This window comes from Leptidea sinapis, chromosome 22 (assembly GCF_905404315.1).
Source record: "Leptidea sinapis chromosome 22, ilLepSina1.1, whole genome shotgun sequence".
In the NCBI taxonomy this organism is placed as follows: domain Eukaryota; kingdom Metazoa; phylum Arthropoda; class Insecta; order Lepidoptera; family Pieridae; genus Leptidea; species Leptidea sinapis.
In genome coordinates this window covers 9429389-9451974 of record NC_066286.1, presented here as the reverse complement: position 1 = coordinate 9451974, position 22586 = coordinate 9429389, and the positions used below count along the sequence as shown (strand labels likewise).

At 33.5% G+C, this 22586-nt stretch overlaps 1 protein-coding gene across 8 annotated transcripts in view; it reads left to right on the top strand.

The window, feature by feature from the left end:
* LOC126970799 (brain tumor protein) overlaps nucleotides 1-22586 on the top strand; it is a 578011-nt gene that overhangs the window by 471253 nt on the left and 84172 nt on the right. The window contains exon 1 of one of the 8 annotated variants that reach the window (XM_050816909.1): nucleotides 14071-14200. The exons of 6 other annotated variants lie outside the window; for them this stretch is intronic. In XM_050816909.1, the coding sequence (XP_050672866.1) occupies nucleotides 14178-14200 (23 nt within the window). In that variant the 5' untranslated portion in view covers nucleotides 14071-14177. Of the gene's footprint in view, nucleotides 1-14070; nucleotides 14287-22586 lie in introns of those variants that run through there. One more of the 8 variants, XM_050816917.1, reaches the window with a different exon arrangement.

Genomic DNA, 22586 nt, shown 5'->3' with positions numbered 1-22586 from the left:
AGTACATGTTTGTCACATTTATGACGTGCAAATTTTATTAAATACATTTCTTACAATACAAAAAAAAATCATTAGTTACAATAATATAAATTTAACAAAAGATTAGTAGCAATATTATATAGTATATAGTCAAGTTTTTAGTTGAAAATATTCGTCTAATGAATATAAGCACTTTTTACTAAGGTATATTTTCAATTTAGATGAGAAATTCCTATTTGACGATACCTCTCTTATTATTTTTGGGATGTGATTATAGATTTTTATGCACATAAACACACAGTTTCTAATAATAATGTAGTTCTACAGCAAGGTACTTGTAGTTTGGTGGGTTCCCTGGATGGGAAAAGAGAAGTGTTTTCATGTTTACTGAATTCGCTAAATTGTTTTCGAACAAACATACAGCACTCAAATATGTATAATTCAATAATTGTTAATAAGTTATATTTTTTAAATACGGGTCTGCAGCTTTCAAAGGGCCCTTTTCCCGCTGCAGCTCTCAAACATGTCATTTCTTCTTCACTCATTTGCTCCATGTATTTTTATTAATGTATGAATTAGCTTGTAAACAAGACCAAATTCCCAATACCAATCCCAACGGATAGAAACTCCGAGTTTAAAACCGTTGACTGAAAACTTGAAAGTTAAACATTAAATCATTCTCCACAGCAGTACGGCCGCCATGGAATCTATTGTTAACGAAACAATACCCTTAATATAGGATGGGCGAAATTTTCCCATTCAAAATCTGTTATATTAATGTTACTTTGCTAACAAAAATGTACGCAGTTGACCTATTTAATATTTTAATGGGGGGTTTTAATCAAATGCCCTTTTTATGACTTTGAGACACGAATAATCATTGCTTTTATATCTATACAAGCCTACGTTTTCGCTGGCGTAGATGTAATGCACTTAATCAAATTTCGTTCATAATTTTATGAGTTTCAATTTTGTTGAGCCGAAAATTTATGTTTTAAAATAAAATTTGCCCAAAGTTACTTTCGATAACAGAACTATCTGAAAGTTATAATAACTAATCCTTAGTATCTTCAAAAAAAGCACGTACACCTTCCTTAAAGGCCCGCCAACGCTCCTGTAATTCCTCTGGTGTTGCAAGAGAATGTGGGCGGCAGTGATCACTTAACACCGGGTGAACCGTACGCGTCCGTGTGTCCTCCTTTTCCATAAAAAAAACCAGCCGTATCGGGATTTAGGTGGAATAAACAGACTTTAAAAAACAACAAATTTTAATAAATTGGTATCTACAATCGATCACCAGAAGTAGATATCAAAAGAGCGTAGGTACATATTGAATTAGGAAACCCATTGGTACGTGGCGGGGGAGATGACGCCTATCTGTGGGAACACTGCAATGAGCGACCTCTCGGAGCAGATCTAATACCGAAAATAGAACTTGAATTGGCCAAGCACTCCGAAGGAATTGTGGTCATTTATACCAAGGCAAGCCCCGGGGTTAACGGAAACGTAGCCGCCCTTAGCACTCCTGGCAACGATACGCGGTAATTACAGAATCGAAGACGAATTGGTTGCCCTTTATCGAAGTGAAATTTGATACTCAGTGTAATGTCCCACGTTTGGTCACGAGTGAATCAACTATTCTCCACTAGTTACTACACCATCGGACGTCAGCTCGCCAACCAATAGCCGATTGGAACCGCCCTCCCGCAAAAAAAAAATCAAATTTCTATATTTGATATTAAAATATATATACAAAATTACTTAAATCTACTTATTAAAGCAATTTACAATTGAGCCTTATATATGTAGGTATCAGAAAACTTATTTCTACAACCCTATCTGCGTGTTGGGGGATAAAACTTAATTATTCTTGGGGGGGGGGCATCCAGGAAACTGGGAAAACCTGGCTATTTGCTAATGTCACTGTCGATGTCATGAGAGTGACAGTGATAATTAATACATACTCAATTCAGACTAGATGTCAATACACTACACTCAGGATCGTCCAGAATGGCGAAGAACTCTAAGTACATACAGGACATTAATTCAAATCAGGACAATTCACATACGTAGCTGATATCCATACTAACAGCCTTACATATGAACTTGGTATATAGTTATACCTGAGAATACACCAAGAATATTCAAAATGTTTACAAAACGCGACGTAATGGCGTTCTGACATTCTGAAAACTTCAGAATTATCATTGTATTGACAGTGTTGCCAGCGATATAGTTAACTCTTTGCATATTCTTCGTTTATTCTCAAGTATAACTTTATACCAAGTTTATTTGTAAGGCCGTAACTGTGTTATATGTTTGTGATATCAGCATAATCATTATCACAATAATATTGATTATTTTTGTCAGGGAAATGGCAATACTTGTTGACACTGATAAGCGACTGCATTAAAATATATAACATACATGTCCTTTTGAGCATCAAACTCAAATAAGCTTTAACTAAGCGCTTTTGAAAAGTCACTATAAATATTTCTTTTAAATTACTGAATTTACCATATTATGTTCGTAAAAAGTTGAGCTCGTGAGAAGTACATACAAGAAACTCAACGGCCACTCTTCACAATCAAATAGAGTAGTACATAACAAATTAATTTGTAAGGTGCTGCATCTAATATATGAAACGTGATTAAATAATATAAATTATTTCATAAAATATGTATAAATATAAATTTTCGTATATTGGATGTATCAACATTTAGAGCTTGAATTCATTATTTGTGCCGTCAATTTACTTTCATCACTCTGTAAATGATCAAATCACTCTAACTTTTCCTTTTAACAACCCCTTCCTTAAACCCACATCAGTCTATAAAGTAAGTATAAATTAAAGATTATATACTTTAAACAATATTATAAATTCAACTTTAAAAAATATAACATCTTAATAGTATTTGTATTGTAAAGCTTCCTAATTTTCTTCATTCGGCCTATATAGCGTCAATTTTGGACTCATTAGTGTATAATTATTATAGTTTTAACAATAATATTGTTAATTCGTTACCAGGCTTTGAGTCTGAATCGATATATGATAATAAATTCACGTCGATGCAACTTTTGCGAGGGCGTATCTTTTTGTAGGACCCGTCGGGACAGAAACAAACCAATAAAAAATGTCACAGTATAATTATACCAGTTGAGAGCAACTTATGTTAACAGATACTTTGCGTTTTGTATATTTATTTTTATTTCTTGATGATTCCTTACAGCTAACAAAATGTAGAGAGTATATGAAAAATAAAACAGAATAGATACGCCAATTAAAAGGAATACTAATTGTAATTGTTCAATAATATGTGACAAATTTAGTAGTTTAAGACAAAATCGAGAAATACTACATAAAAAATAAAGAAAAACTTACAAAATAAATTAAGTTGAAACAAAAAAAAGAAATGTTATCCATATTGAGTAACTATAATGGTGCGTAGGTTGTGTGGTGTTTATAAACTAAAAACCTTTATAATAATGTAAACAGCGATATGTAGTCTTTCCTTCGTATATTTAATTAAACTATGTTGGCTAAACTATAATGGCATTTATAAAAAGCAATATGTTGGGTATGTAAAATTTCGTAGGAAAATTTTATTACATTATTAATAATAAAAAAATCACATGCTTTGTTGTTAGTACGTATATAACACATAGAATAATCGTAAATTGAATATTTTGAAGTTATACTTCTTTAGGCGCGTTATAAAAATGATGAGAGTGAAATTTTAAGATGCGCGCGCATCACTGTAACACAAAAGTAACAGGGTGAAGTTGGTTCTTAAAATTTTCTGACGTTTGCGACATTCGTAATTTTTTTTTGGTTACTTCCTCCATTAATAGGATAGGCAAAGGGTTCAAGCCCGTACAGCCGTATTCATTATTTAATTATTAATCGTCAAAGCCATCGTTGCAACATTTTTATAATATTGTTCTTTCTACGAACGTAGAATAGCACGAGGAATAAATAATTTTAAGGATGTTTGCTTTGTTAGGCCATTGAAGTATAACTTCTTGCGTGCATACATAAGTACACACACACTTTTTTGTTTATGGTAAGATAGCTTTAAGAAACTCCAGAATTCTATATCAAAATGATACATACGAACTTATGCGTGTTATTTGCACATGGTAAACGATTATAACTTCTCACCAAAGAAGAAGCCTTTGTCAGTTCCAGAATAACATGTATATATTTCTATCTTCTATCTAATTACAGTGATTGTTACGACAGCGTTTCCAGGTTGATACGACGTAAATAACGTTCATGTGATTCGTCTATTACGTATAGCAAAGATGTATAAATGGCATTTTTTTTTCTTTTTTTTATGGAATAGGAGGACAAACGAGCGTGCGGGTCACCTGTTGTTAAGTGATCACCGCCGCCCACAATCTCCTTCAATACCAGATTAATTACAGGAGCGTTGCTGGTCTTTAAGGAAGGTGTACGCGCTTTTTTTGAAGGTAACCATATCGTATCGTCCCGGAAACACCGCACAATGAAGCTCATTCCACAGCTTTGTAGTACGTGGAAGAAAGCTCCTTGAAAACCGCTGTTTTTTTATAGAATTAAATTTTAACGCTCCCATCATTAACTTACTGATAATGCTGCACTATGTCCCCGCGTCACAACAAACGCGCCAATGGCTGGGGGGACGAGCGGAGGGCACGTACAGCGGGCCGCGGGGGGGTGACGTCGCGGTTGCCATGACAACCGCCGTGTTTACCTCGCCGTATCGATCCCTTCCTGTTTACATACCGGGGTTTGGATCCCGACGCGGTCTTTGCACTTCCCTTTGTTTTAGTGTATTGCAGTTGCTTTGTTTATTTCATATACATAATATGATATTGTTTGAACTATAATATAATAGTATGGATATGCCGCGAAACTCAAGTTTCACGTTTTGATTAATTGGGAAATACTTGGTATAAATATCGTTGTTAATCGTAGAAGGGTGAAAATTTAAAGTTGTATGTATTTTTTGATGCTGAATCATGATAAAATAAAAATTATTGTTATTCCCTTATCATTTTAGGGAATGAAAAAAGATGTTGGCCCATTCTCTGACCTACCCGACATGCACACAAAATTCATGTTTCGGAGGAGTTTGGTAACAAACACCGCGAAAAAGAGAATTTTATATATTAGATATAGAGTAATAATAAACGTTTATTGACAAATGTAATAAGCATAAAGCAAATACATCTATTGAGGAGTTCCGAGACCTTCAGGCTTCATCATCACACCAGTTCCATTTTTTTCGGTGTTAATATAAACAGTAGAATTGAGAACCAATTCGTGTTTTTGAAGTCGAGTGAAAATATAATACGAAAATGTTTTTCGGATATTCTGTGAGTTTTTATATATCTATTCTATTGTATAATATATTTGATTCAATTTTTATGCAGAAAAGTGCCAACAGTTGCTCATCCGTACAAATAAATGGAGAACTTTTTAACTTTCGACTAAGAATTCAAAATTTTGAAAAATTCGAGAAATTATTGATTTTACCCCGTTTTTCGAAAATCGAATTTTCATCAGTTCTCGATGTTTTAAGGTCCTAGACAGCTTCCCTTACTATTCCCGAGATGGTGTGCGTACGTCTGTATGTATGTGTGTTTGTGTATGTATGTGTGTTTGTGTATGTATGGATGTATGTAAATCTCTTATTACTTTTGAACGGCTTAACCGATATCATCGCGGATGGTGCCATTCGAAAGGGCTAGACCAAACCTAGATTTACTACAATTCGGACCGATAGATTTTGAGAAATCTCTAAAAAACTACAAAAACATTTTTTTTTACGTGTTTTTTTTGGAATAATTTTTGAACTGCTTTACTCTGCGATTCCAAAAATTTAATCAACTAAAGCTACACAGCTCAACTATCAATATCAACTACTACTCAATATAAAAAAACTTCGCCGATCGCCACCAAGCCGGCCAAAATCGGTTGTATCGTTCGTTTGTTATCGTAGATGAAAGAAAACCGAAAAAAGTAATTTGAACTGGGAATTACTCCGAAATTCAAAGTTCGATCAATTGAAACTCTTCTGAAAAATACCTTACCAAAAAAATGTCGTCGAATGCCGCAAACCGCGTGAAAATCGGTTCATTCATTCAACATTACTCATTATTTAACTTTTATCAGACAATAGTACAACTAAAAAGTACAATTTCAACAGTTTAGGTATGGAGTTAACGGGAAGTTGCAGGGATGGTTATACTGTGAAAACTACTGAACCGATCGAAATAATACTTGTGCCATAAGATGCAGCGTGTTTCGGAGAAGGTTTTGTATGATAAGTTAGTGATTACTTATCCGAAACCTATATTTTTTGTCTTAGAAGTACATATATATTTGCAATACAAATAATTCAGTCAATTACATTTTAAAAACTAAACCAATGAAAGAAGCTCGAAATAAAACAAAAACGTGTTTCGTTAAGATCCATATATTGTATGTTTTCAAAACCCCCCACAAACCCCCTTTCGGGTAAATTTCGTGAAATACGAGACCTCCACTCGACAAAATGAATATTCCTAACAAATTTAAGGCTTATGGTTCCAGAGATATCTTCAGAGTATAGTATAGAGGTGGAAATCTGTTTTAGATATCGATAGATAAGACAGTGACAACATCGTTAAACCTTGAAGAAAAATGAATACATTTCGCGCGTAAAATATTGAGAATAGCCCACAATAGATCCAACGGAAGTAAGCTGTAAGGCTTAATTCCGACGTTATTCCCATGTTAAAGCATTAAAAGACACCAATTTTAATTTTCTTGGAAAAATCCAATTAAAATCGTCTCCACAGTTTTCAGAAATAACTGACATGTCGCTTTATTTCTGTTTACTTCGTGGAATCTATCGTGTGTCGTGGTGACACATTGAGTGTTCTATTGATTCCTCCATTCAAATTATTTATTGAATACATTTGATAAGCTACTTGTAGTTTGATCCCTGTGTAATCATTGCGACTGTCAACTTGTGAAGTGATCACTTTAATTGTTGTGGGTATTTAATGCTACTTAAGTACATATTTAGTTATTCCCATAGTATTATGTCCTATGGTATATTTCTATGGGGCAACGCTGCCGATATTAATACAATATTTGTGCTGCAGAAGAGGGCTATTCGCGCTATTTATAACCTAGGTCCTAAAGAATCATTGAGAGCAAAATTCAAAGAAATTAACATCTTGACTGTTGCTTCTCAATATATTCTTGATAATGTAATGTATGTTCATAGGCACATAAGTGAATTTGTCAGAAACTGTCATAACCATAATGTTAACACCAGGAACATACATAAACTTATGATGCCTACTACTCGGCTAAGTCGAGTTTGTAAGTCTTTCGTGGGGCGATGTATATGCTTTTACAACAAGATCCCAGAAAATGTTGAAAACAAAAGTATTACGTTATTCAAAAGAATTGTTAAAAAACGTTTGTGTGGTAAAGGTTACTATAACATAAATGACTTTCTTAATGATACCACAGATTGGGAATGGAGTGACCGCCCATTCAGATCACGTTTTCAGAGGGACTGCTTTGAAGAGGCCATTTAACGTCGTATTAGCTAAAATTATAATATAAATTAAACTTTTACGCAAAAATTAATGTATAACCACAGTTACAATTATACGCGTTTTAATCCTTTAAAAAGTGTTTTACTTAAATATGTAACACTCACTTTAATCAAAAAAAAAAATACTATTATGATATTATTTAGTGTAAGTAAATAAAAAAGTTGCGTTTTGTAGTATACACTGCACCTTGTTGAAGTTTTAACTCATGTATTCAGACACTAATATACAATAAAACCAGATAATACCATGTTGCATTGGTTTGGAACCAAAATATATTAGGTACGGAACCATTCTTTAGCGAGCGCTACTCACTTCAACGGTTTTTCTTCAAATTAGCACTTACCTTACCTAACATTCACATCCTTGGTGTAGTGTTTCTCCTGGCTCTAGACCTCAACCTCGGCACCTGTCAGCTGATGCAATCATTATCGCATGTCACTGGCGGGAATCGACACCACGTACCGTAACGTAACACCGAACGGAAGGACTGCTGTACCCACTGTCGCTTTTGCAACCTTATTATTAAATGTTAAAGTTGCTACAATCTAGAACCAACTAAATTTACGCTTTTCGACACTAGAGTTTAAATAAATTTGTTAAGGTGTTTTTATTAGCGAGCTAAAAATAAAGCCGTAAATTTACTAAAAGGCCAAAAATAACGCTCTTAATAAGTTTTTATTCCTCCAAGCTTTCGTAATAAATAATTATATTAAGTATATCTCAAATTGTTTTCCTTTTCAATTATTTTACAAACAAATGTAAAGTTACTAAAAATTCAGACCGCCCTCTAAAAAGGTTTTATCCGTCAAAACTTTACTAATACAAATTATAGTAGCAGGCCCCTAAAATGTTATTAGTCTTTTTGTATATATTTTAAATTGTTATCGTTTCCAATTAGTTTTAATACAAATTCAAACTTAGGAAAAGGCTACAAACGACGCTGTAAATATGTTTTATTCCTCAAAGCTATCCTAAAAAAAATTATGGGAGCAGGCCTCTAAAATTACATTTGCATCGTATTTTGGTTTATATCCCAACCGTTACCAATTACTTTAAACACAAATGTAAACCAAGTAAAAGGCCAGAAACGACACTCGAAATAAGTTTAATTTCTCCAAGCTTTCCTACTAAAAGTAAAATTAAAAATAAAATTCTATTTGCATCGTATTATGGTATATATTTCTCAAAATGTTTTCGTTTCCAATTATTAAACACAAATGTAAACTAAATAAAAGGCCAGAAACGACGCTCTAAATAAGTTTAATTTCTCCAAGCTTTCCTAATAAAAATCATAGGACCTCTAGAATTCTATTTGCATCGTATTTTGGTATATTTCAAAATGTTTTCGTTTTAAACAAATATAAAGATACTGAAAGGCCAGAAGCGACGCTCTAAATAAATTTAAATAATCCCGAATGTAATACAAATTTTCTATTCAGCGTAGTAACCTATTTTAACTTTCTTAAACGCGTACTAACGAGGAGTTTTAATGAGCATCTTATAAAGATCAACAGTGTCTGTGTGTTTTAGCTGTTGGAAGTATATTTTTAGAATTTTTAAGGCATTTTTCTAAGAGACTTTTGACGAGATTTTTAATTCTGTTTCGTTAAAATTTAGCTATTTTGGAGATGCTGCGTTGCGGAAATTCATTTGACATAATATCATATAATGTTTGCTAAGTTTTTATTATATATATATTTTTTTTTATTATAATCGCTTATAAAATGCTCACAGATTACCTTTATTTGTTTATGGTGTATGTGGATGATGCAGCTTACTGTACTCAATAACTTTTGTATTAATTTACATTTACTTTTTGTGACTTACTCGTGTAAGACATTGACTATTTGACGTTTGAGTATGTTTGTTGCATCATTTCACATATTATATTGTAATTGAAATGATTTGTAAATCGATGGAAATGTAAATTTTGATATAAAAGAGTGGCAATGAGCTTCTTGCTACTTCTTACTTCAACCCTTTACGAAGTAGCGGTAGATTCAATAAGAAAAATATTTTTTTGACATTCATAAATGTCATTTCCGTGACCTACATGAATAAAGTGATTTTGATTTGATTTGATTTCAGTTCGTCTAAATACTATTACTAACAGGGTGTTATACCTAAGTGCATTAGCACGCAAGCGCATTGAGGCAGGCACAATTACCTACGGCGTGGGCAATGATATAAGTTCAACGTACGGTCGATGACCTTATGTACCAGGGATTTGATGATCGCTTGTGACGATATGAATCATCTGTTAGTGCGTACCGATGGTATTAACAGGCCGTGTTTATTGCCGGCCACTCGTATGTACTCACAACTGTAAGGAGTCGTAATCTCATAATACATTCTGAATTCTTTTACGAATTTGTGTATAAAACGTAGACGTATTATATTTTTTTTGTATAAAAATAAGGGACGAGACAAATATTGAAAACCCAAAAATTCTTAGCTGCACTACAATTGCGCCTGTCACCTTGAGACATAAGATGTTAAGTCTCATTTGCCCAGTAATTTCACTAGCTACGGCGCCCTTCAGACCGAAACACAGTAATGCTTGTATATTACTGTTTCACGGAAGAATTCCACCTTCGCACGACACGCCACAAATTAGGATATCATCCCCACCATCTGGATGTGTGGCGGTCCTCCACAGTGCGGTTTTCAAGGAGCTTTCTTCCACGTACTACAAAGCTGTGGAATGAGCTTGCTTGTGCGGTGTTTCCGGGACGATACGTCATGGGTACCTTCAAAAAAAGCGCGTACACCTTTCTTAAAGGCCGGCAACGCTCCTCTGGTGTTGCAAGAGAATGTGGGCGGCGGTGATCACTTAACACCAGGTGACCCGTGCGCTCGTTTATCCTCCTATTCCATAAAAAAAATGAAATAGGCGCCGTTGTGGTACTCATGATCTAGCCGGCATCCTGTGCAAAGGAGCCTTCCACTGGTGAAACTTGATTTATATTTGGTTCAAAGCTAAAGACGTAAACTTAAACTTGAATTCTATTACTTGGTACGTTCTGCATTTGTTATTAGACTTTAGTGAGACGATTTAGGCACTGTGTGATATAATTAAAAGTCACGAAAATTTAAAAAAATTGTGTATGGAAAGAACTTCTGTTAGATATTTTTTTTTTCATAATTTAATGATAACATTAATTGTTATATTAGTACAGACACGTTTCGATACACTTTTTTGATACATACAGTTAAAAAACACAGATCTATTTATTGAAATGATAATAATTGATTTTAATTTGAGTTTTTAATATCGTCATCTTATATCAATAACAAAAACCTAGCTTGAACCATAGAATTACTAGCGCATAGATGACCAAACCACTAGATAACATATACACATTGACATATCATAATTGGTAACGCGATATCGTACTGTCAGGTAGTCTATACGCTAGAATAACCACCACCTATATATTGGCAATAGAAACTTGTCCAATCAAAATTATCCATACTTGATGACTTTTCCAACTATATTATATTAATCTTAGATAATTTATACGCCTAGATAAAGCCTCTTGCTGTTAGACAACCGATGAAAACAGGCCAGTTTTATTACTTTAGTGCGCATGACAAGATGCGTCTTACACTCGCGATTTGTATATTACTTAGTGTTCGAGTGCGTGAACTGCTCAAAATAGAGGTTAACTGTCAACCTCAATTTATCTAGACGTTTCCACAGCTATCACAGACGTATAAATGATCTAAGATATAAATAATATAATAATGCTATTTCTATTACAATAACTAACTGTAACTCCACATCGCTCTCTACATACATACAGATAGTAAATAATAAACAAATCAATACTACAGTCATTAAACGGGACACCCCACGCGGCATTCGGCACGCACTTACTGAAGGGGCATAGAGAGTACAGACAGACACGTTCACCCGACAACCGACATGTGTGCAGGAGACGGCAGCTGCGAAACTATGCGCTTCTCAAACTTTTAATATGGAGGGTAGCACCATTAATTAATGTTTTACTACAACTATTATACAAATGATTTAAGTTTTCTTTAGCGTTAATTCCGCTTTTAAAACAATTCGGCACGTGTTTCGCCTCTACACGTTGCATCCCCAGGGCGTGTTGTCTCGCCAAAATCTGAGTCGACTCAGATTAACAGTAAAGAAAACTTAAATCATTTATATAATTATGGATTTCCGCAAAGTAACGCCTACTTCAATAATATTTTTTTTACAACTATTATTTCCTTATCTAAACCATTTTTTTATATTGATAATTTTTAAATAAAACACAAAATTTAAATGCGTGTTATTGTCACTGTGTTTTTTCATTAGATTTTAATCCCAATGAAAACGAGATCTAGAAAGGTTTTAAAACGTCGGGTTAACTAAAGTAATAATAAAAATGTCACTTTTTGGCGAAAATCTAATGTAAAAACACAGTTACAATAACACGCGTTTTAATCCTTTAAAAGTGTTTTATTTTATGTGTAACACTCGTGGTAATCAAAGAAACGAAATTAATTACTTGCCATAGTAAAAGCTTATCGTGTGAAATTTATAAATAAAAAGATTGGTATTTCAAAAGTTAACAGTAAAGAGACTTTCAATTTTTTTTTTTTTTTCAATTTTCCACTTTAGGTTTCAGGAATTGTAGGGTAACGGATCGGATACCCCAGTACCAAGACTCCGTTAAATTTTGGCAAAATATGTGTGATGACGAAGATCACTTAAAACTACCTTACCCTATTTTTCTCAGATATCGCATAAATATTCTCTACTGAACAAAGATACGGTACTGAGGCAAAGAAAAAATAATAATAATTTATTGTTCCGCCATGTCTTCGAATATTTTAGGTCGTGTTAAGTTAGGTCGTTGGCATTAAGGTGTTATTTGCATAAAAATTATCGTTATTCTTCGAACTCAAATAAGATCAACGAAGCCACAATGACAAATTACGACGTATTTCTAAAAAACACTCCTGTTCTTTGTTTTAATTTATTTATCCAGTAAAAAAAAGTTCCATTACATTAAGCATCGGTTTAAAAGGCGTCCCAATACTAAATCGAATAGAAATAATAAATTTGTATACTATTTAATCCTAAAAATACTTTTTTATGGAAGAGGAGTGAAAACCGCACTGTGGCGGAACGGAAATACATCAATATTTTTGATGATGTTTAGAGAAGTAATAGGATAGCTCAAATATTTTATAGTTGTCCCACCAGTGGGAGGTTCCTCTGCACTGGATGCCGGCTAGATTATGGGTACCACAACGGCGTCTATTTCTGCCGTGAAGCAGTAATGACTAAGCATTCCTGTGTTTCGGTCCGAAGGGCGCCGTAGCTAGTGAAATTACTGGGCAAATGAGTCTTAACATCTTATATCTCAAGGTGACGAGCGCAGTTGTAGTACCGTTCAGAATTTTTGGGGTTTTTCAAGAATCCTGAGCGGCACTGCATTGTAATGGGCAGGGCGTGTCAATTACCATCAGCGGAACGTCCTGCTCGTCTCGTCTCTTATTTTTATAAAAAAAAAGTTATATTTACTAAGTGTACTTGAGAGCCATATAAAATTAATTATTATAACATTTTATGTGTTACGTCGGTAATTACCCATGGAAATATTCCATGCTCAGGCAATTCTTATCCAATTAACAATTAATTCACAACTAGATTGATTTCGCACATACATTATCCGTAACGAATTATTCACATAACGTATATCAATCTATTACATCATCAATAAACGTGTTTTATTTTAAAAAAAACTAATTCTCGGGTCATTCGTTCGAGTACAATGAACTGCCGGTCCGGTTACCTTGAATGTCTTTGCTAAATGTTTTTGAATATATTTACCGAGACTGCTTTGATTTATTAAAGAAAAACGAATAAACTTTTAAATGAAGACTGCCAAACTACTTAGCTTTTAGAATTTAGTATAAACTTCAAATATTCTTGATAATGTTACTTAATTAAATTACTTACTTTGTAATAAAAAAATATATATATAACATTATAAAAAAAATACTTGTAAAATACATACAATATGCTTTTAACAGTTATTTTATTTACAGTAAATAAATATTAGTTTTTGTTTTAAAATAAAACACGTTTAAGTTACCTTCATTGAAGCTAGCTATTAAATTCTAATAACAACAGTTACAGAATTAAAAAGCCTTATAATAGAAATAACCCCTTTAAGTTACATTATTTATTGTTAGTTAAATATGAGCCTTCTTTTATGCATCAAAATAATAAAAAGTAAATTGAAAAATGCTTTTAAAATTTAATTGATTTTTACTAAACTTGTTACAAAAATATGCTTACATTTAAAATAAAATGTTAAATAAAGACTAACAAAGGTTTGAGAAGCCGTGCACGATAATATTTAGGGTCCTTTTTTGTTGAAACCATCTCGTCCGTAACGTATGCCGCCGTGCCTGCAGTTGATTTTTTCCGAAAACTTGACCTCACAAAGTCAGTTCAGTTATGATTCAGCCGTCGGCGCGAACGGTTGTGTGTCTAGTCATTGTGTCCAAATTAGTTTAGTGTTTAGTTTAGTGACATTCTTATTAGGGCTGTGCGTTGCAAGATATTATTAATGAACGGATTTGGATTGCTTTGGTAAGTTCTAAGTTACTGTGTGGAGTTTATGATAGAATTTAAGTACCGGTTTTGTTATTGCGTATTCAAGGATAACAATGGAACAGGTGCGTTTTGTTATTTTTTTTTTAAATTAATAAGTGAGCTTGAGTTTACAGACACTGTATATTTAATAATATGAAAATATTAACGGAAAAAATCATTTATAAATATCTTATGCATTCAAACTTTGTCAGATGTAATGGCAGTCCATTATGCATGTATGTTTGTGAATGAATCCTAAATAATGTGAATAATAAAAGTAATGGGAATTAATGAAATTGAGAAGTAAAGTAATTCCATTATTATTTTCAAGTATGCAAAGTTATTTTTATATCCACCGATTCTTTTATTTTTCTTAGTGCTGTACGAATATGCTTTTAGTCATTTTTAATTGTGAATTACCCTCGTAATATATAAATATTATCGAATTTTGTTTGCTGAATAATAAAGTTTTAGGTACTTATAATCCACTACTACGCTGTGAGGCGTCGTTATTTCTCTAAATACTAATATTTATAGTATCTATATCAAACTGCAAATAGGTGTTAATTTTAGGATATTCACAAAACAATTATTAAATTCATACTTAATATATATTATTATTTTTACTTTCACAAGTTTATCGTAATACTCGAGTAGGTATGCACCACGTTGTATTGCACCACATTGCAAGAGATTTTATTAATATCAATAAAGTTTTTGCCACTTTATCTCATTATAGTTTAACTTTTCTAAAGTGGTGGTGTTAAATATAATAAATAGCTTTAGCATCAGTAAGTCTACGTCTTTTCAATCTCAATATAATTATCCAAAAACTTGTTTTTTCGTAAAGGTAGCTTCAGGTTCATAAAACCAATTTATCGCGGTATTTGTCTTAAATATTGATATTTAAACATTAAACTGAATGTGTTTCAGAATAATATTTATTTCTTTTAATATAGTTTATTGTTTTCATAAATCTAAAACTATTATAATGATGGATTCTTCTAAAATAAGTAGGAGATCCATAAGACGTAAAGGCTTGAAATTTGGTAGGAATAATCCTTTCGCCGAGGTCAGCTAAGAACGGATTTTGCGAAATTCCACCCGCAGGGTTTTTTATATTTTGCACAGCATAAAGTCTGTCGGGTTAGCTAGTAAAATATATCACGGTTACTTAACCTTTCAGGTAGATAAAGGTTAATTGGTAATAGTCATACCTAATATTTTAAATTTAATAATGAGTTGGCTACTCATCAGGTTTTTGTGTTTATTCCAAAAACTTTGTCAGGTATAGGGAACATTTCATGTGGAAAAATAAACTTGTGACAAATTTTTCAGATACTTCGTAGGACAAAATGTTGATGAATAAAACGATGCTGGAAAAACATATTTTGTTAAAGCCTTGTATTATATCTGTATTTCATTGTTTGTTTTTTTTACTTATCAAATGTATTTAAAGAATAGCCAGCTCCGGGGCAGAATTCCTGAATCAATAAATACTTTTTTGATGGAGGCCTCCAGATCTTCTTCGGTCATATCCTATCGACCTCACGAATCTTGCCCAGTTTTAGGCTGAGATCTGTAGAGCGTACCTACAGACCTACCTACCTACTTAGACTTTACTTACGTAAAACTTAGCTGAGTGTGATAATACGCGAACTTGACTTTTAAATTGGGCTGCCTTAAAGCTGTGGAATGAGCTTCCCTGTGCGGTGTTTCCGGGACGATACGACATGGGTACCTTAAAAAAAAGCGCGTACACCTTCCTTAAAGGCCGGCAACGCTCTTGTGATACCTCTGGTGTTGCAAGAGAATGTGGGCGGCGGTGATCACTTAACACCAGGTGACCCGTACGCTCGTTTGTCCTCCTATTCCATAAAAAAAGAAGCCCAGTATAATTTCAGTTGTCAAACGACTCTAAAAACGAAATCAAAGATTATGCTAAGCTAACACTTAGCTAAGTATAACGTAAATAAATTCTAAGCAAAGTATAAGTACGCTCTATAGAGTCTGGGATAAAGAAAGCTGTTAGTAAGGTATTCTTTCAGATCGTTGAAGAAAAACACAAACTATATTAACGGTAGAAATTCAACACGTAGTCTCATACACTATAAAACATGTATTATATTATAGTATATGATATAATATAATATATAATAAAGTCAAAGACACAAAGAGTGGGTTGCGCAACCCTAGCCTATTTACGTTACTTGAACCTTCAATGGAGGCTTCCAAAGAATTCCCGTGATATTGAATGCTATACTTTTGTTAGCGACTAAGGATTTTTATTAGTTCTCTTTCTTTTGTGATAAATTTGGCAGCATTCCTTTCAATGGACACTGTAACGTTTTTTATTACGCTAATTGACATTTTATTATTTGTTTAATAAATCATTGTGTGAATGTTTCTTTTCTTTTATCGGTTTTAGTCTTTGTTTGATTTTCATTGTTTAGATCTTCTTTTGCAGATTTATTTTTATTTGAACTGTTATTTTGACAAGTTGCATTTTTTTTTTTTGTTGAACTTCGACTACTGAAGAGGTTATATTTACAATGTAACGCCCCAACCTACAATCCTCACAAATTAATTCATTCTTATTTTTGTGAGCATTGTCTCGTCTTAATTTATTTTTAACACTTCCTACCTTCTGCCTACAAACTTAAATGAAGGACAAATAATATTCACAGCTGTTGCTAGGTACGTAGTCACATACTATTCGTAAAACGTTACTTAAGACGTAACATACATCTATTTAAATAATGTATCTCTTGACTCTGGTATTGCAGACGTCCATGGGTTGCTCATGTTTACTGTCTACCAGGCGAGTCTCTTGCGTGGTTGCCACTTCTAATATAAAAACAAACCTTCTAGGCGAATGCACTTGATGACTATCAACTCCAAATGGAATTCAATTCAACCCTCCTCGCCCAAAGACAAACGAGTATAGTTTACTCGAGAAAATATTATGACATGTATGGAAAAAACCAGACAAATGAGAGCCAAACGAGACAGAGGATTAATGTAACTAGTACTTTAAAATATTTTTGATAAAGACGTATTTTTATTGTCCATGGCAGCCATTTTGAAACCCGCCATCTTGTTTATTTTTGATTTGACATGGCGACAATACTAATTCACACTCTGTCAAAATTTCAATCCTCTAGCTATTTCGGCTTATGATAAATAGAGACTGAGATAGCGATCTAAGTTTTACGTAAGTTAAGTCTGAGCAAAGTCTAAGTACGATCTACAGATTTCAGTATTAGTAATTAAGATCCCTTTGGCTACTCTTTGAGTTCCGCGGACTACGAATATTAGTTTCATGTTGACTCACTTTGTTTACCTTTTTCTTTAGTTCACAGACGAGTTCTGAGTCATTCCGTTTTGATGTTTATTTGTAGTTGTTTCTCATTGTTCTTATTAAATGCTCTCATTGCAACATAATTATTTACTTATTATAAGCACAAATCATTATATTCGGTGGCAGCTTTACGTATTTACAGATTTAAGAGCGGATGTGGTGGTAGATGGAAGAACTCTTGGATCTCCCTTTTAACCTTACACTGAAAAAGGGCTGTGATATAAGAGTACAAAGTCAAATACTTACAAACACTTTAATGTGGATTATGAATGAGCTGTTATGCTCGAATGTAACGTTCTTGCGGCTAAGGTCGACTCAAGTCTACTAAATTAAAATTTGGAATATATTGGAAATGTTATTACCTGTTTGAATTTTGTATCATTAACCTCGCACTTGCGAGGTTTTCACTTCTATCGTGTCATCTTAAGCATACATCTTTTTTAAATAATATTATGAATGAAACTTGTATATTTAATGGCACAGTGAAAATATTGCTAATATTAGTTTTTGTCTGAAAATATATTATAATAATCATAAAAATAATTAATGAAACGATAAGAGAAGTATATAAGTACTCTTTATTGTAAAAACCTAATGATATTTAATTTAAAACAAAACCAATAATGGTCAACAAATGTTCAAATGTGACCACAGCCAGACCAATTGTTATAATATATGGGTGGCGGTGACCTTAACATTCAGATACATGCGAAAGTTGACCTTCAACTTGCCACCAAGTACTTATCATGGCCTCAATTCGATATTTTGATTGTTAAGTGCAATTTATAGAAATTGGATCATAGCCTTGAAGGAGACTACAAACGCACTTTCGCATTGTATTACCGCTGGTTATGTTTATGTCACAGTAAAAGTTATATTAAAAGATATCTTTTGGATTGTACAATAATAATTATTGACGGGGTCGATTGGTCGAATATACATAGGCAAGACTCCACTGAATAAAGGGGTATCCCAAGGGCTATTCTTGGACCGTTCTTCTTTCTATTATACCAGCTGACCCGACAGACGTTGTTCCGCACATAATAAATAAAATACTGTGTTAATTGAATTTGTTAATAAATACTTCATAACATCAAGAATTATTTCGTAAAATATGCTCCCTGTTGATATATTGAAATTATTTTACAGCAGAACTGTCAAACCGTGAGTCAATAAATTCTCTCAATGAAAATATGTCCACACAAAACATATATTGGTAATAATTAAATAATTATGGGTCCCAAATCGAAATAAAAACCATCCTATCTCTCAAGTTGGACTAGACTGCACTCTATGAAGTAATCCCCATTAAAATACGTTCATTAGTTTAGGAGTTCACTGGAAACAAACATCAGGGCATTATTCTTGTAAATTTACACGTATCACACATAGGGTGACGATAATTTAAATAATATTTACATCACTTTAATGGGTTGTATACTTACCAGAATCTCTAGGATAATTATTAAATTTATGTTTATAACAGAATAATTATTTTTATATCAGTCCTCGTCCCTTTTCGGGTCAGTGGGAGGCTCCTTTGAGGCACAGGATGCCGGCTAGATTATGGGTACCACAACGGCGCCTATTTCTGCCGTGAAACCGTAATGTGTAAGCATTACTGTATTTCGTTCTGAAGGGCGCCGTAGCTAGTGAAACTACTAGGCAAATGAGACTTAACATCTTATGTCTCTAGGAGACGAACGCAATAATTGTGGTGCCGCTCAGAATTTTTGGGTTTTTCAAGAATTTTGAGTTGCACTGCATTGTAATGGGCAGGGCGTATGAATTACCATCAGCTGAACGTCCTGCTGGTCTCGTCCCTTATTGTCATAATAAAAACATTCAGAGCCGATTGTAAAATTTACATCTTGACCCTACCAATACTACTTCCATGCATATAAAATATTCGCTCTATAAATTTGCATAGCAAATCAACTTCATTTCTACAAACATCTTAAACATTCCAAAAATTTTAAAACTATAAAATTCAAGCTATCGTTAGTTCAGTGTATTACTTAATCTATTCTCAGAGTTGCATATCTGTAACTTAAAGAAGATGCATTGATAATCCACATGTTCTTAGGAATTGTTCCTGTACATACCTGTTTCGAACATAGAAATCACGTCCAAATATTTCGTTTAGTGCGTTATCTGCGAGTCAATTGTTTTCATAACAAAGTGTTTCGAGGAAGTATCGGTATTGTTTGTGTCGAAGCCGGTGAATCAAGGATGACAACTTGCAGGCTAGTTTCCCGTTATTACCTAATCTGTTCAAGATGGTTCGTTTTGAAATTTTATGCAGTGCATGACTGATAATAATAATATTGACACACCTTTACACAAATTATCTTGCACCAAATTAAGCATATAGCCTGTGTTATGGGTTACAAGACAACGATATATTTAATACAATATACTTACTTAAACATACATATATACATACGCATAAACATACATAAATACATGTCAACCATCATGACTCGGAAACAAACATCAATATTTATCATATAAATGCTTGCACCTACCGGGATTCGAACCTGGGACCTCTAGCTTAGTAGTTAGGATCGCTAACTACTCGGCTATACTGATCCCAAAACTCTTAGCGGTATCGCAATTGCGCTAGTCACTTTGAAACACAAAATATTAGGTCTCGTTAATAATATTTTATAGATATAAATATTAAAAACAGCTCAAAAAATAAAAAATATCTGTTTCTTGCGCCGCTTCTTCTATCTCAGAGCGCTATTTGTTTCCGAAGCGGTATAAGTATCTAGTATATTAGGAATGACATCAAAAACAATTCTAAAGGAATCAATTTTGAGAAAATAAATGCCTTTTTGTGCCTTTTAATATAATATATTGATAGACTTTTACACTTTATCTTGCCCCAAACAACGCATAGCTTAGACTATGGGCACAAGACAACGATATATTTAATACGATATAACTTACTTAAACATTCATAAATACTAATAAACACCCATGACTCTGACGCAAATATCTTTATTCATCATATAAATGTTTGCACCTACCGAGATTCAAATCTCTCTTGCTTAGTATGCAGACTAACCACTGGGCTGTAGGTGTCATTAGGCCATTAATTTCACTAGTCTTAGACACTCCCAAGGAGATCTAATTATATAGGGCACTTTCCGTCGACCTAGAACTATGAAATTGGGCAAGTAACACCATCTTATACTAGTATAGGGGAAAGTCTGAAAACTATACTAAAAAACTACTCGGCTAGATCGAGTTGGTAAGTCTTCTGTGCGGCGATGTATATGCTTTTACAACAAGATCCCAGAAAATGTTCAAAACAAATGTATAACGAAATTCAAAAGAATTGTTAAAAATGTTTGTGTGGTAAAGGTAACCATAACATAGATGACTTCTTTCTTAATGATACCACAAATTGGGAATGGAGCGACCGCCCTGAGGCTATTAAATAATAAGTAGTATTGTACAATATTACATTGTAACCATATTTAAAATGAAAAAAAAAGAAACCCGCTGAGTTATTGCACCCGTTCTTGGATGGTAGTGTTTTAACTATCAATAAGTGATATTATAATCTATTTTGAATATAAATTTGACCTTCATAACTGAGCAGAAAAGAGACAAAATACTATTAATACAAATTACTTTTAGATGCCATGTGTAATAAAGGTCCTAAATCAGCTTACAACGGTCCTATTTATTTATTTATGACAGCAAAACAGCGTATTCTACAATTGAATATTTAACAGCGAATTTGTTATAAATTTCACAAGAACAAAAGTAAATCGCTAAGCCCAAACAATTTGGTTACGTAAGTCTAAGTCGGCCAGAAACAATGGTGGGTGACCTAGAAGGCGTGTTGTATAAAGTTCAATGTGTACCTAACGTTTCAAACCAGTTGTTACATAACGCCTTTCATTGCCCAGTCGGTAACTGGAGAACCGGCGAGCCAATTGCAAAGAGTGGGCAAACGCAAGCGATAAACAACCACTTCGATACTTTTGCCGCGCTATCATGCACGTCTTGCCTTATTTCCAACGATATTATACCTAGTCTTGCCATAAATACTGAAACAAACAAATAAATAAATAATTGATATAAATCATTTTTCGTAATTGACGAAATGAAAAGATACGAGAAACCTTGGTATTGTATCTGCCAACTTCACCTGACAGATGTCAAAACTGTCATTTTGACAACAAAAACAAAATGGCGCTTAACCGAAAGTCGTTACGTTGCTATAAAATTTCTCTCGTGCGTCGTTAAAGAAGTTTCAGTTCTAAACTTTCTTACTTTTACAGTGTGTTTTTAATTCATACATATATAAAATAATTTAAAATATATAAAACTTATTCGTCTCCATTGGCTGCAATACAGTCCTTTAAACGTTGAGGCCAGTTATCAATAGAAGCACGCACTTTTTCCACGGGAAAATTCTTCACTGCCAATCGTACAGATTGTACCTATTAATAGCCCGGTACACAAACATTTTACTAATACTAAGCGTATGGAGAGTTTTATAAATTGCATTTGGCCCCATACCTACTTTGTGTATTGCAATCACAGCGGTTCGGTTCTCCTTATCACCCCACTCCATTTTAATATCGCAAAATATTGCACAATGTATTGGCGGCAAAATGAGGAAACTCAATGAACAATCATATAAAGATGACAGATTCCAGATTCAAATGTAATATTTTGTTTATTTTTAATTGTAACAGTTATTATGGTCATATTAAGTATATTAAAAAGCAACAGTTATGTTATTAGCCCGTAATTCCAAAGCAAACTAATTGGGACACATTTTGACAGTAAGATTATGGGTACCACAACGGCGCCTATTTCTGCCGTGAAGCAGTAATGTGCAACCATTATTGTGTGTTACTGCATTATAATGGGCAGGCCGTACCAATTACCATCAATTGAAGGTCCTGCTCGTCTCGTCCCTGTCATAAAAAAAAACTTGCGAAAGACTTCGGAATCCCTCCAGTACTCCAAAACCTACCCACGTACAAAGTACAA